The sequence below is a fragment of the Xyrauchen texanus genome, chromosome 16 (genome assembly GCF_025860055.1).
Source record: "Xyrauchen texanus isolate HMW12.3.18 chromosome 16, RBS_HiC_50CHRs, whole genome shotgun sequence".
NCBI lineage: Eukaryota > Metazoa > Chordata > Actinopteri > Cypriniformes > Catostomidae > Xyrauchen > Xyrauchen texanus.
In genome coordinates, this window is record NC_068291.1 from 39146012 (window position 1) to 39161382 (window position 15371).

A 15371-nucleotide genomic window follows, 5' to 3' on the forward strand; every position below is an offset into this window, starting at 1 on the left:
AAATCTAACAAATCGGTGCTCTGAACCTATGCAAACTGACATCACATAAATGGAAAAGGGAAAAGTGGTGGGAAGAGAATTTTTTTTAAACATTATTTATTGTGGGTTCACATTGACCGATCCAATCACAATGGAGATTAAAGTGTTTATAGAATACTTGAGATGTTATGAAATGTCAAATGTGATTGAAATGAACAGAAAATGGTTGATCCGTTTCTAAAGTGGCTATTTTGAATAGGTATTATCTTAATGTTAACACATTTTGTCCCTATATTTACACCATATCAATTAAACCTTTCTTAAAAAGATAGTTCACCCACAAAATAAAATTCTGTCATTATTTACTCACCTTCATATCATTCCAAACACATATGACTTTGTTTCTTCAGTGGAATTCAAGAGGAGAAATTATGAAGAATGTTGACACTGCTCTTTTCCCATACAATGGAAGTGAAAGGTGATTGAGGCTGTCAGTCCTTAACATTCAGCCTAACATCTCCTTTGTGTTCACTTAAAAAGTATTTTGATTACTGAAGAGATTACTTAGCCTTTTATTTTAGTGTGTGTCATTTAATATTTAGTCTATATAAATGTAAGCTCAGCGTAATTCTAGCAGGAAGACTAGCAGCTGTACATCATCGCACCATTAGCTAGGTAATTCCAGCCAATAACATGTAAGCCATTGCTTTATAAGTCAAAAACCCTACAATCAATCTCATTACTGTTTCAATGTGCTAACACAGCAACCTCCACCACCCCACCACCACCAGTTGAGTCCCGTCCAGCACGGGGTAGGCTCCTCACCCCTGCCTCCTATCTCCGGCAGGATATGACGGTTCTGAGTACAACTTCTTCGGACTGCCAAAGAGAGACATTACTTTTCTGTTTTATATTCATCAAATAAATGTCATCTTAAATCTCACTCAAGTCTGCAAGTCTTCCTGATAGAAATGATGCGATCAGAGGGGCTTTTGAACAACAACAAAACAATTTAGTTTGATTTGTTTTACTCATATGAGTGCTTTCACACTACTGTTGTGAGTGAAAAGTTGGAAATGACAACACTGAGGAACTTTCCTTTCGCAGCTTTATAGAGGAGCCACATCATGATTTTACGGCTTAACAAAAAACAGTTAGAAACGCTTTGACATATGAAACATAATTCCAATAAATACACAATTGCATGCCTTGTCAAAGTTTTTTAATGCGGTTAGGGTATTTTTACAAGAAATGCTAACCAATATAGCCTTTAACATCATATAGAAAGCCACATTTAATATATTTTCTGGCTTATTCTATTAACAGAATCCTCATATGATCATAAAAGGATGTGGTTGTGTACACTCTGTGGGGTTTTGAAGTTTGAAGTAGCAAAAATAGTTAACCATGTAAATTTTCATGTGAACATTTAGCTTTATGCTAAGCTAAAATGCTATTTCTTGCCTTACCATACATCTGTTACCAGGTGCGATTATATCCTATAATGAATTCTATGACGAAAATTCATGTTAGAGCACATATTTGTAAGATATATAAGATATAAGAGCATAAGAAGTACTGCAAAAATGTTATTCTTAATGAGAATTTAAATATTGTTTTCCTGTAAAAATATAAAAAAAATGCATAAGATATTTAGGCTTTGTTTTTCAGAGAATGTATTTTTACTGTGAAGTGTATTTTGTTACTTTATTTAGTTGTTTATAGTCAAAACAAGAGAATAAATCTGCTGAAGACTGAAGTACTGAAGAAGTAATCCAAAGTATGTATATTATGTTACTGACCTTGAGTAATCTAACAGAATACATTAAAAATTACATTTTACAGCATTATTCTGTAATCTGTAGCAGAATGCTTTTTAAAAGTAACCTCCCAACCCTGTCTACAGACGAAAGTAAGCCATACAGGTTTGGGCCATCATGAGGGTGAGTAAATAATGACAGAATTTTCATTTTTAAGTGGACTATACCTTTAACAAACATGTGTAATTGCATTCTCCAATGGCTATCATAAGTAATGCGTTTCTCTGATCAGCTCACATGGTGACGGTCATGTTCACTGTCTCCCCCCTCACACACTCACAGAAGCACTCGTGGAGAGGCACAGGTTAATTAGGAAAAAAATGAACTTGAAAAATATTTTACCCTTTTTCATTGACTGCTGTCTTAAAGTCAGCTAATGAACTAGAAAAAGAGACACCACGCAATGACTATATAATGAGGATCTCAGACACACAAATGGACTTGGAAAACCTGCCTCATTAATAGTTATGTGATTAATCTGCGACACACCCTCTCGGTCTTGCACATATTCTCTATTTTTAAGACTATTCTGTTTGAATTATTCTGCATAGGGTAAAATGCCATATGTTGCTTTTTTGACAAGTTATTTAATAAAAAAGAAACAAAGTATTTGAGCATTTACTGAACACCAGAAATGATCCAGTATACCATGTGTAAAGACTACTTTATTTATAGTTACTGGGATGACCTCCTTTACTGATTGCTTGATCCTGACTCCATTAACATTCTACTTTAGCGGTCAGTCATCATAGCATGTCATCAAAGGTCATCATGCTCACAAAGTCCTTGTAGAAAATGACATTTTTTTCAGGATCTATGTCTGCAGACAGCATTTCCTCCATCTCCTCCTGCGTGAAGAGCTCTCCTTCAGAGTGCAAGACAACTATTTAGAGCTTGTTAACATGAGCAAGTTCAAAAGATGAACTTGACTTATTTGTCAATAAGCATTACAAGTTAACAACAAATTAACAATATCATTATCCTCAAATCTTAAAATCCCCAAAATAAATCGCTGTTTGGATTTAAATAAGGAGATACTTAAGAGCCTATGATTGGATTATTATTGCAGTTATTAATATGTTTCATCTGCAACAATTCATTTCTTAAACAACCATGTCGGAAGACGTATCCCGTGGTCGTAAAAAGATCTTACTGTGTTTCAGAAGGGGCAAATTATTGGCCTGCATCAAGCAAAGAAAACAACTAAGGACATTGCTGAAATCACTGGAATTGGGTTAAGAACTGTCCAACTCATTATTAAAATCTGATCGGAAGTAATCCAAATTATGCATATTACGTTACTGACCTTGAGCAATCAAACAGAATACGTTACAAATTACGTTTTAGTGTTCGTAGATCACTAAAAGTCTTGGTGAAGTCACATTGTATTCACAATATTTAATAGTGAAATTAAGAGCATTTCTGCATGAACAAAGCAACGAGAACTTTCAGGAGGTGTACATCATGCCAGGGGTTCCCCGGCCTGAGAGAACGAGGGAGGAATGTGACAGGGCGGAGGGCGGGGCCGGGTTGTGATTCTACACACCCGGCCCCTTATCAGGCTAATCAAGCCTCCGGAAGGGATAAAAGCCAACTGTGGACGGTGGTGAGACAGAGAGAGAGCGGTTACGTGCAGCTGTCCAACACATTGTGTGTTTGTATCTTTTCGTTTAAATTCTTTATTGAAAATATTATTTATATTGTCAAGCCGGTTCTCACCTCCTCCTTTCCATTAGTTCCTTTACAGCGCTGTAATCCAAACTCAAGGTGGTCTAATGAAATATTAGAGTATGCAACTTTGTTTTGGCCAGGAAGTGTAGTTTCGCATACCTTCTTGGGTGAAACATTTGGTCAGTTCCTTTGGTTCCAAGTGTCCTTTTTCTGCTGACCTAAAACCTTAAAGAGATAAAAGCACAATTCTATTTTTAATTACTCCCTTGGCCTTTACGGTACTTGATCTCTATATCCCAATTTACCAAATGTATGAAACAAGCACATAAACAACTGAGACGATACTTCAAAATCGCAGACAATTTCACTCTGCATTCTGTGCCGAGAGTAAACAGAAGGTTTCAAACTAACTAAAAAAGAATTCTGTAGTATCTATTGAAAAAACAACATGAAGAAATACAAATGTATTTAAAGGGTAAGCACTGCTTACCTTGCTTATATGGATGGCACGTCCCTGGTCTGTTCTCACCCAAAACCAATTGGATCGCTTCAGAGGACATTGATTAAACTACTGGAGTCGTATGGCTTATTTTTTATACTCAATTTATCTCCTTTTTGGAGCTTCAAAGGCCTGATCACCATTCACTTGCATTGTATGGACCTACAGAGTTGAACTATTCTTCTAAAAATAATTGTTTGTGTTCAGCAGAGGAAAGAAAGTCATACATCTCTGGAATGGTATGAGGGTGAGTAAATGAGAGAATTTTCATTATTGGGTGAACTATCCCTTTAACGTTTAAATGTCAGAGCTTACCGCACCTCAAAGGCCTGCAAGAGCAAATCTTCTGTAATTAGATGGAACCTGCAATAAAGAAACAAATAGCTACAACTTTTTCCAAATAGCTGTTTATCTGAACAGATCCAAATCAATGCAAATTCAAATAATTTCATTATAGCATATCAGACTGTTGGTGTATAAAGCAACAGTTTCGCACACCAACCTTTTGTGATTTTACATATAGAAGATTTTTAAACTGCATTTCTGTATGGAAATGTCAGAGACGCTCTTTTGGTAAAGCATAAGTTATGCATTATCATGCATTTTAACTTTCAATTGTTCTCTATGATACAAAAAAAGAGAGTAAAAAAAACATACAATCAATATTTTAACTGTAACAATCATGAAGCATGACAAAGAGACCCATCCTTTTCCGACATCCTACCATACCTGTTTTAGATGTCAAAGTAGCTCTGTCATGCAAGGAACAAATAGATGTAAAAATAGGTTTACAATCCATGCAAACTATAGCATAGATATTTCAGATTGTACACTGCAAGTGGGATTCAGCCTGCACTTAAGGGTTTAGTTGACCAGTGAACTTCAAATTAATTGAGGTTAGTAGGGCGGGTCTACTAACAGTATATGTTATTCTGCTGCAAATTTGAGATCTTTATAAACTGTTTGATTGATTCTGCTTGATTCACTCTCAGTGATTGTCTTACTTGTGCTCCAGCAGGATCTTGGTCATAGCTGGAAGGAATTTCTCAAAGCGTACAAACCCATTGGGCTCGTCTTCTTCTAGCTGTGGAAGCAGTTGCATATAATTAATAGGATGGATTGTGGCATAATACTTTTTCTAATATATTCATCTCACAAGGAGAGTCAATGATTAAAAGAATAAATGTCTTGGAGAGCAGCAATAATCTCAGGCAATTCAGCTTCAGATGGAAAGCAACCAAGTGAACGGATAATGGTGCCTATTTCTCTGTTACAGTGAAACATATTTGTGTTAAATACATTAGGAGGACACTTGCTCTCTTGATGATCATTGTGAGCCGTCAGTTGAAATCAGGCACAAAAAACATGTTAGTTAGCTATATAAACTGGAACATAAAGTATGAAAGGTATAGTTCAACCAAAAATGTACATTCTATTATCATTTACTCATGTTGTTCCAAACCTCTGTGACATTAAAGGACATGTCAGGCAGAAGTTTCATTACAGTCACCATTCACTTTCATTGCATGGAAAATAGATGCAATGAAATGAATGGTGACTGAGATTAACAGGTGAGTAAATGATGACGGAACATTTTTGGGTAAATTATCCCTCTAAGGCAGGCCTATTCAACTTGCGGCCCGTGGGCCAAATCCAGCCAGTTCTAAATTTTCAGTGGCACGCATGATGTTGTCAGTTGTCTTAGGAGCTGTTCACACCGAAAGCACTTTGTGTCTGATGGTGCTGTTTTTCAATTGTTCTCCTATGTAAACTTATGCTAAACGGGAGTCTCAGGTCTCAATGTTTTTACAGTGTCTCATGCAGTGTCACATTTTTTAGATGCTTTCAGAGGTTGTGCTACAAATAAAAATGTTCTGCAATTTTGACAAAATAGGAAGAGTATATAACTAACATCATTCTGAAAAAGCGTTAGTTCGGAAAAACGGAAATGTTCTATTCATTCATTTGGTGAAGAAAGCATTTGAGTTTGAATCATTGCATCTATATCTTCACTATTATTGTTCAATACAATTTTTTATTAAATCTGATTTACTTTCTCAGTTATGGACAAATTTTAAAGCACTTTTTAGTTGTTGTTGTTGTTGTTGTTTTTTTTAATGTTTTTTCAGAATCTTCTGCTGGAACTTTTTCTGTTGATGTTTTATTTATGTAGTGAACAAATAACATACTATAACACAATATCTGATAGAAACTTTCATTAACAAAATATACTGGCTTGGCCCACAGTTTTGAATAGCCCTGCTATTGTTTTTTATTTTATTTACTTAGCCCTAGTTGAATTGGTCACTATAGCCTATATAAAGCATAATTTTATACTCTGAGTAGTAACAAGAGAAAACAATTGGATTAATGCCAAATAGGCTAGACAATTATACGTAAGAAAAAAGTGTTAAAAGTTAAGTCATATGGTCGAAAAAAATATTGTGCTGCTCTTTGATGGTTGTTACCTGCGTTATACTTGTTATGCCATGTTGGATACACTAGTTGCTAGGAAACGTGAAACACTGTTCTTCAAACAGGGCCCGTATATTTACTCGTGACGTAATTTATTATGGAATCAGTAGTAGAGCATTGTTGTGATGTCATCTGCTTTCTTGTGTCTATCTGTCTGTCTGTCTGTCTATCTATCTGTCTATCTATCTAGTTCTGTCTGGTCTGTCTATCTATCATCTAGTTTTGTCTGTCTGTCTGTCTATATCTATCTAGTTCTGTCTGTCTATCTATCTATATGTCTGTCTGTCTATCTATCTATCTATCTATCTATCTATCTATCTATCTATCTATCTATCTATCTATCTATCTATCTATCTATCTATCTATCTATCTATCTGTCTATCTATCTATCTATCTATCTATCTATCTGTCTGTCTATCTATCTATCTGTCTGTCTAGTTTTGTCTGTCTGTCTATCATATAGTTTTGTCTGTCTGTCTGTCTATATCTATCTAGTTCTGTCTGTCTATCTATCTATATGTCTGTCTGTCTATCTATCTATCTATCTATCTATCTATCTATCTGTCTGTCTATCTATCTATCTATCTATCTATCTATCTATCTATCTGTCTATCTATCTGTCTGTCTAGTTTTGTCTGTCTTTCTGTCTATTTAGTTCTGTCTGTCTGTCTGTCTGTCTATCTATCTAGTTCTGTCTATCTATCTATCTATCTATCTATCTATCTATCTATCTATCTATCTATCTATCTATCTATCTATCTAGTTTTGTCTGTCTGTCTATCTATCTAGTTCTGTCTATCCATCCATCCATCCATCCATCCATCCATCCATCCATCCATCCATCCATCCATCTATCTATCTATCTATCTATCTATCTATCTATCTATCTATCTATCTATCTATCTATCTATCTATCTATCTATCTATCTATCTATCTATCTATCTAACTGTCTGTCTGTCTAGTTTTGTCTGTCTTTCTGTCTATTTAGTTCTGTCTGTCTGTCTGTCTGTCTATCTATCTAGTTCTGTCTATCTATCTATCTATCTATCTATCTATCTATCTATCTATCTATCTATCTATCTGTCTGTCTGTCTGTCTGTCTGTCTGTCCGTCCGTCCGTCCGTCCGTCCGTCCGTCCGTCCGTCCGTCCATCCATCTATCTCTCTGTTTAGTTTTGTCTGTCTGTCATCGATTTGTTTAGAGTAGCTATAATAATGTTTACGGGTTACTCGTCGTTTCTATGCTGTACGTAGGAATATGTAAAGCTGAATTGGCCTCGTTGTGTTCTGACTGCTGTCCACCTGTGCGCAGAGACCCCCGCGCTGCTCTTTACTTATTTGAACAATTCTTCCTGTCAATATTTTATGCTATACATGTGGGGTAAACTTTTTCTAATAAGAGATCTAAACGGCAAGATGAGCTCAATCGGTGTGAAAAAGCTGAAAGTGAACGAGCTGAAGGACGAACTGAAGAAGAGGAATCTCTCTGATACAGGACTGAAGGCAGATCTGATGGCACGGCTACAGGCCGCTCTGGATCAGGAGGCGCACCTACTGGGTTGCGAAATCAATGGTGCTGAAAGTCAGCACGAGGAGGGTGGCGATGAAGACCTCGAGGAAGATCTGGCTAGAGAGAGCATGGAGGCCGATGAAGCGGAGGAGGATGGAGATAACCGCGGAGGCTGAGGAGCAGCAAGATGATGGCATGGAGGAGGAGGAGGATGCCGGGGTAGAAATGGATAAATCAGATGACGAAATGGATAAATTGGACGAGGATGATGTGGCTCTCGATATCGGCGCTGGAGATGGTGAGATTAGGCTATACATCATAAAGCTTTAAAAAGTGCCGTTTTTATGATATCCGCCTATTTGTGTTTTATAGAGGCATGGAGCCGGTTATGTCTGGATCATGATTAAAGCGTGTAGTAAAGCAGAATAATTCATTCTGACAGCACAGAGAGCGTATGAATTTGATTTTGGGGTCATTCGAAGGAAGTGGTCCCATTTGTGTCCCCTTGACCTACTACAAGTAGGCTACTAATTAACAGGATACTGAACTGTCACATTATGTGATATTTAACTATTTGATATTTTGTTTGTGATGCATAATTAATTTTAAAATTACCATTAATTAAAATTATTGATTTAATTATTTAATGTTTGCATGCAATTCAGCCTTTATAAATATTGGTTTGATCCACCTGATATCATATCTGAGGGAGTGTTTACTTTCATCAAGCTCTTTCTTTAAACTCTGTTATGGGAAAAATCTGATTTATCTATTTTTTAATTAACATTTTGTCAAAGTTTTTCACTACAAATTACTAATAACTTGTATGTATTCAGATTACTTTGCTATAAAGTTATTTTCTTAAGCACATCATAGAAAAGTTTTTGTTTTTTTGCTCAACAAATTCTAAATAATATCTATATGTTCATGTCACCACACGTTTCTCCTTACATTGACTTATTAAGCGTCCGACCCACCGGCTCGCTCAGTTCTCCCAATAACCAGTCTGCCCTTGATCGGCCCCAAAGTGCGTCGGCCCACCGGGAAAATGCCCGTTATGCCAGATTACCAGTCCAGCCCTGAATATGGGCCTCTACATGCTATTCATTCCTCAGGCATCTCATCTCAGGTTTTGCTTCACAACAGACAATAAGTGTTCGGCAACTTTATTTGATAAGGTTGTATGGGGTGTTGACAGGGAAGTTCCACAAATTAAACTTTCCTTTTCTATTCTCATATTTTAACTTTTGTTTATTTGTGAATGTGTAAATATTCAAGTGTTTACTTTTGTTTTATTATTTTCCCTTATCATTGTCGTTTTTCATATCATGTTTTTTTGCATGTATGTAAACATGTGTTGGTGTTGAGATGTGTCTTCTCACAAGTACTGCACATTATATAATCACTAACCAGTAATTCAGTAAAACCAGTATGCATTCTGAAAACATGTTATTTATACAGCTTTATATACCATTTTATAACCAGTATACTATATAGTACATATTTAGTATTTAAAAATATTTTGGAAAATATATTTATTTAACATTTGATATAAAACATTTGATTTTCAAAATTATCTGTAAAAAAAAAATTATAATAAAAAAGGTGAATAAATACCTGTAAAATAGCTCAAATGAAATAAAACTGAAAGGAGCAGATCATTGAATAAACTTTTCATCTCTTAATTCACCTTATTCAGTGTATACTCACCTATACTCCGATAGATTGGGTTGTTTTTATAATCAGGGTCATCTATTTTGAATGGCCACAAATTAGAATATGATGAATTTCAGTATGTTTTTCGGTTCCTCTCTCAGGGCGAAGTCTCCCCAGCCGCCACTGGAGGAGGACAACGAAGAGTTTGATGACATCACTGTCTGTCTGGACACCTGTAAGTATGATGGTCTGTTTATTCTGTATATTTCATACATTAGAGTGATAGAGCAAAATACAGTATATGTGAAAAATACTGCTTTGAGTGAATTTGAAAGTCATTATTAGTGCTTGTTCTCAGCTGCATGAACAGCTGTATGTGGCTTTAAATGAAGCAGAAATATCGTATTTTTCCTCAGACAACTGTATTAATTAATTTATCTTAGTTAAAGCTAATTTTACATATAGTACATACATTTTTAACATTAAAAGTTGTGTTTGTAAACATTAATGCATTATGATCTACTATGAACAAACAAGTTAAAGTATTTAAGATAAAATAAAATAAATATATGCTGTGAAAAAATGATTGTTTATTGTTAGTTCATGTTAAATAATACATTAACTAATGTTAACAAATACATCCTTTTTGTAAAGTGTTGCCCTTTATTTTCCATGTTGCCCATGTGCTTATTTTGTAAACATGTTACTTTTAAAACATTTGTTCTTAACATTAACTTTTATTTTTGTATCTATTTTTATATTATTTTTTTATTTAAATCTTTAACAATTGCTTTGTTGTAAGTGTCCATGTGCTTTAAAAGGTCTTATTTGTAAACACATTTGAGAAATACATTGTCATAACAGTTTGTTTTTTTTTCATTTATATATACTGTATGTTATTTTGATCTAAATTTGAAGCATTGCTTTTCATAATTGCCCATGTATTTTAAGGTGTCTTATTTTGTAAACATATGTTACATTAGAGACATACATTATGAATAATAACATTTTATATTTGTATATTTTAAAATTTTAAAAACATTTAGACAGACAGACACTGCCTGGCCAAAGAAAATAAAATAAAACTTGCCTTCAGCTGACTCCTGAATGTACTGAATGACCAGGTTATCCCATCAATGTATTTTTTTCTTTGACGGCACGTGCATATTCCTGGACGACAATGCCAAGATTCATCGGGCTCAAATTGTGAAAGAGTGGTTCAGGGAGCATGAGGAATCATTTTAACACATGTTAAAATGATTCCTCAATGAGTTCAACCCCATTGAAAGTCTTTGGGATGTTGGAGAAGACTTTACGGAGTGGTTTGACTCAGCTGTCATCAAAACAAGATCTCGGTCAAAAATGTATGCAACTCTGGAAGTAAATGTTGTGACGTTGCATAAGTTTGTCGAAACAATTCCAAAACGAATGAGCTCCATAATCAAAGCTAAAGGCAGTACTGATGACAAGAGAGTCAAACAACTCTAGATTGAAAATCCATATCGGTTGACCACTAATAGGCACCACAATATTACTATAGTACAGCCAAACTTAATTTCCGTAAGAGTTAAACAAAAAGGGGCAACGTTAAAATGAACATAAAATGTGTGTAAATGTGTACTTAAAGATGAAGTATGTAATTCAAAAATAAACAATGTTTTCAAAATAGCTTCGTTTGCTGTTGTTCAAACCATCAGATAGTCCTGCCTACATCTCCCACCATTGGTTGAGTAAGGTTGTTGGGTCGTGTCTAAGCGGGTCACTCAAAACAAACACAGGACACAGTGTTTTCAATTTTAGAGAAAATTAACTTACTGTATGAATGGCTTACTTATAGTTGTCTCGGTTACATACTTGAGCTATAATATACTCTAATAAAACTAGAAAACACATTATTTTATTATATAACTGAAACGAAATATACTTATAAACAGCAGCAATTAACTACATATTTTGTTTAAAAATCAGGCGAAGTAGCTTTGAAGGCTGTGTGGGGCTCAAGTGAATACTACACAACTATAGTACAAACAAATTTATGTGAACTAGTTCATTTACATGAACCACCCGAAAGAACCAACTCACTTAAATTAATCGGATGAAAGAATATTCTTTGCTAAATTTTTTAAATACAGTGCCTGGATCTTACGGTGGTTTCAACAGGCCTCCAAGAGGATTCCTTCATCCCCCTGCCTTCCGAGGAGGCTTCAACCTGGCAATTTCAACCAGGGTGGTAGGGTGCCAAACAGACATGGTGCTCCCAAACCAGGACATGTTCATGGCAATATGGTTCACATGGGCAATAGAGGAGGAGCCATGCAGAGGGGGAGGTGGGAGCCGGGTCAACTTCAACCAGGTGAGGGATCATTCTGGATGTCTCCAGACATGCTTTTTACAGCCTTTCAAACGGCAATATCTACATTAGTATCTATATGGTTGTAGGTTATCAGCTGATGTATGTGATATAGTTTAGTATGAAATAGCCTGATCTCATGAAAATGATGAAATGTGGTGACATTTTTGCAAAGAAGACATTACGTAGTTCGTTACATGTAGGTAAAATATCAACTGTGTGGCACTACAAGTGAATTATATGTTCAAAAGTTAAAATGTGTCGCCTTACAAGTAATATGCAATAGTTAAAGTGTTTAGATGTCATTAGATAGCATTGTGTGAGGAACAGGTTCACAAGTAAGTGTTTATGGACTGAACATCTGCAGTTATACTTGATTTGTGTAAAAGGGAATAAAAGTCATTGATGTTGTAACGCCTCTAGTGTTCATTTCACCAGGAGGCTGCCGCAATATTTACAACAACCCATATAACAATATTAGTATATTAACATGATTCTATGAGACCAGGTTGGTATGAAACTAACTAACTAAGATGTAATGTGGGCCATGAAAATAAATGTGCTGTTTCCACAGAAGTTCAGGGGTCGAGGAGGAAATAACCATGGTTTTAAAATGGCAACTTTCACATGAATAAAGCACACACTTTCAACCAGAGCTGGCAACAAGGGGTGAGCCTCTCAAGATAAATATGTTGGTTAGATAGTACATTTATTTTTATGACATTGACTGGCAGTCTAAAAATAATTGTGTTATTCTCTGCTTTTGACGTCAAACCGTGAAGAGGCATGTGCTCAGCACGTGCACACATTAGATGAGCCAGTAAGAGCACCGTGTATGGTGGGTAAGGCGTTTACATGCAAAATTGCTGTAATGTGCCAAATTCCACCCGTGTCGACCGGGTTATTCATTAGCCATTTATGGCCTTTACGCCAATAAAGAAACATGGTTTAATGCATTTACATGACCGCATGCATTGTCGGCTTATTAAGCATAATCGGTGAAAGAACGTGCATGTAAACATGCTCAGGCTATGAGTCATAATGTTTGTCAATGGAAGGCGCTATTGTGCCACTGTTGAATTGGACAGTCACAGTAACAAACAATGCTGCTCTTTTGCTCGGTTTTGGTCTCAAAATTATCTTTGGAGGGTGAGGGTTTGGAATGAGAGAGCATGGCTAATTCAACATGTGGCAGCAGTGCAGTGCATAAAATCATGCAGATACATGTCAGGAGCTTCAGTTAATTTTCACATCAACCATCAGAATGGGGAAAAAATGTGATCTCAGTGATTTGGACCGTGGCATGATTGTTGGTGCCAGACGGGCAGGGTTGTGTATTTCTGTAACTGCTGACCTCCTTGGATTTTCACACACAACAGTCTCTAGAATTTTCTCAGAATTGTGCCAAAAACAAAAACATCCAGTGAGCGGCAGTTCTGTGGATGGAAATGCCTTGTTGATGAGAGAGGTCAACCGAGAATGGCCAGACTGGATTGAACTGACAAAGTCTACAGTATCTCAGATAACCTCTCTGTACAATTATGATGAGAAGAATATCATCTGAGAATGTTATTGTTTTGGTGGCACAAAGGGGACCTACACAATATTAGGCAGGTTAGAGGCTGATCGGTGTATATATCATTGTTTAGAACGCTAATATCGCTTACAGCGCATTTAAATAATAAAAGCAAAACAGACAAATGCTTTTCATTATTGCTTTTAATGTAAACAGTTGCAGTGAAACAGGTTCAGGATTATACTCTGTAAATGCATTAATAACTTTTCCCCAGTGATAGTCTTTGCAAATTCAGCAAGCAGTCATATTTTTATGTTTGGGGGAAACATCAGATTGTATTACGAAATGCGGATTGCTGCTCCTTAAAAATCTGAGCTAAATGCTTGAATATTTGTTATAATTTTTTTTTTAACTTTTCACTTGGTTTATGTTTTCCTTTTTTCAGTGTACAATGTTTACAAGTCAATTGCAGTCTTCTTTAAGGTGATGCAAGTACATCTTAGATGTGACCGTCATCTTTAGGCCTGTAAATATGCGTGGTTTTCTCAGATTAAATTGTTTAAACATTTCTACTTGGATTACACTAATCACTCATGTGAAATGGTTATTACACAATTGGTAGCCTATATTTTTTTCTTTATATTTTAGTTTGAAACTGCATACAAAATCAGGATGGCATTTTGTACTGTTACCGTTTTTATTTTTTAAGAAATTGTGAGGATTCCCTGCTGTGGGAAAACATGAAATGTCTTTTACTGGTCAATTCTGAGCTAGCTTTGCTGAAAGGAGCACCTCTTGTTCAAAGTTAGTTGATATTTTAATGTAAAAAAAAAAATCATTCAATGTTCTCTATTTCCAGGAACAGAGACAGTGTTGCAATTTTACTTGTGGGCTGAATTTCTTGTTCTTAACTTGAATTGTGTATTTATTGTAAAATAATAATAATAATAATAATAATATTTAAGACATTGTAGATAATCTAAAGTCAGTGTTGTGAAAATGTTGTCCATGTTCCCAGACCTCTGATGCAATGACAAAAAATTGTTAAGCTAAATGTTGGTTTAAAAACTATTATATGCCAGATAAGCACATATCATTTGTATTAAGCACAATATAAATCTAGATTATTACAGTTTTGTATGAGTAAATTATTAAAGGCATGTACTGTAACAGATAAAAAGAACAGAAGTTGATCTAAAATTAAGCTTTTTTGGTGTTCTGTTAGTTCATGTTTAAGGTATTTGTTTAGGTTACAAATATATTATTGAAATATTAAACCTTTGGTAATATAGAATTTTTCTTTTAATATCTTGCTATGTTTTGTATTTTACCTTTGGAAACAGACCAAATGAATAACTTATTCCATGTTTTCTATTGGAAATAGAATGTTTTATTTTTTTAATAATTAAAGTTTGAAGATAAAAACTGGCTTTTATGCCTTGTTGTTATTTAGTTAATTAAATCTGTCTCTCTGTCCGTCTGTCTGTATATTTTAAGATCCTAATTCTACTAATAGTGTTGCAGTGATCTTAAGAAAACAGAGGACTAAGCAAATAAACCAGGCACAGAATATCATGTAGGCATACGCATGCAGAAATATAATACTCATTTTCTTCAGTGACTGTTTATGTATAGCTCTGTCCCAGATAAATGAGTTTCTGTTACACTGAAACAAGATCCTGGCCAGGCTTTCTGCTCAGGCAAACACTTAGAACAGAAAATCTATATAGGACAGGAATATTACATTTCATGCTTTTTACACAACTACAGTGGCCAATCTTTCACCAAACAAAGGAAAATTTATGTTAGGCATAGGGAACTTTTCCATGCAAAATATAAAATGTTCGTTTTTACTTGACACATATTTCATATATTGCTCAACATTCAATTAGATT

The 15371-nt window shown here is 35.2% G+C and overlaps 1 protein-coding gene across 1 annotated transcript; it reads right to left on the bottom strand.

Moving 5' to 3' along the window:
- Nucleotides 1-2545: 2545 nt before the first annotated feature.
- On the bottom strand, nt 2546-12564 carry LOC127656776 (dynein regulatory complex protein 8-like). Its single transcript, XM_052145237.1, has 7 exons — nt 12490-12564; nt 12315-12379; nt 5166-5236; nt 4974-5055; nt 4285-4332; nt 3630-3688; nt 2546-2664 (listed from the first exon to the last, which is right to left on the bottom strand). The coding sequence occupies exons 1-7, from the start codon at nt 12562-12564 to the stop codon at nt 2546-2548; spliced, it is 519 nt and encodes a 172-aa protein (XP_052001197.1).
- Between the last annotated feature and the right edge of the window lie 2807 nt (nt 12565-15371).

What these genes read in the sequence shown, in the direction of transcription:
- LOC127656776 (XM_052145237.1), bottom strand. Translation starts at nt 12,564, where the DNA reads ATGGTTATTTCCTCCTCGACCCCTGAACTTCTGTGGAAACAGCACATT. An exon ending in ATTGCCTGAGATTATTGCTG is followed by an intron (nt 5,056 to 5,165) that starts CTCTCCAAGACA and finishes AACTGCTTCCAC; the next exon opens with AGCTAGAAGAAGACGAGCCC. An exon ending in CAAATGTTTCACCCAAGAAG is followed by an intron (nt 2,665 to 3,629) that starts GTATGCGAAACT and finishes TGCACTCTGAAG; the next exon opens with GAGAGCTCTTCACGCAGGAG.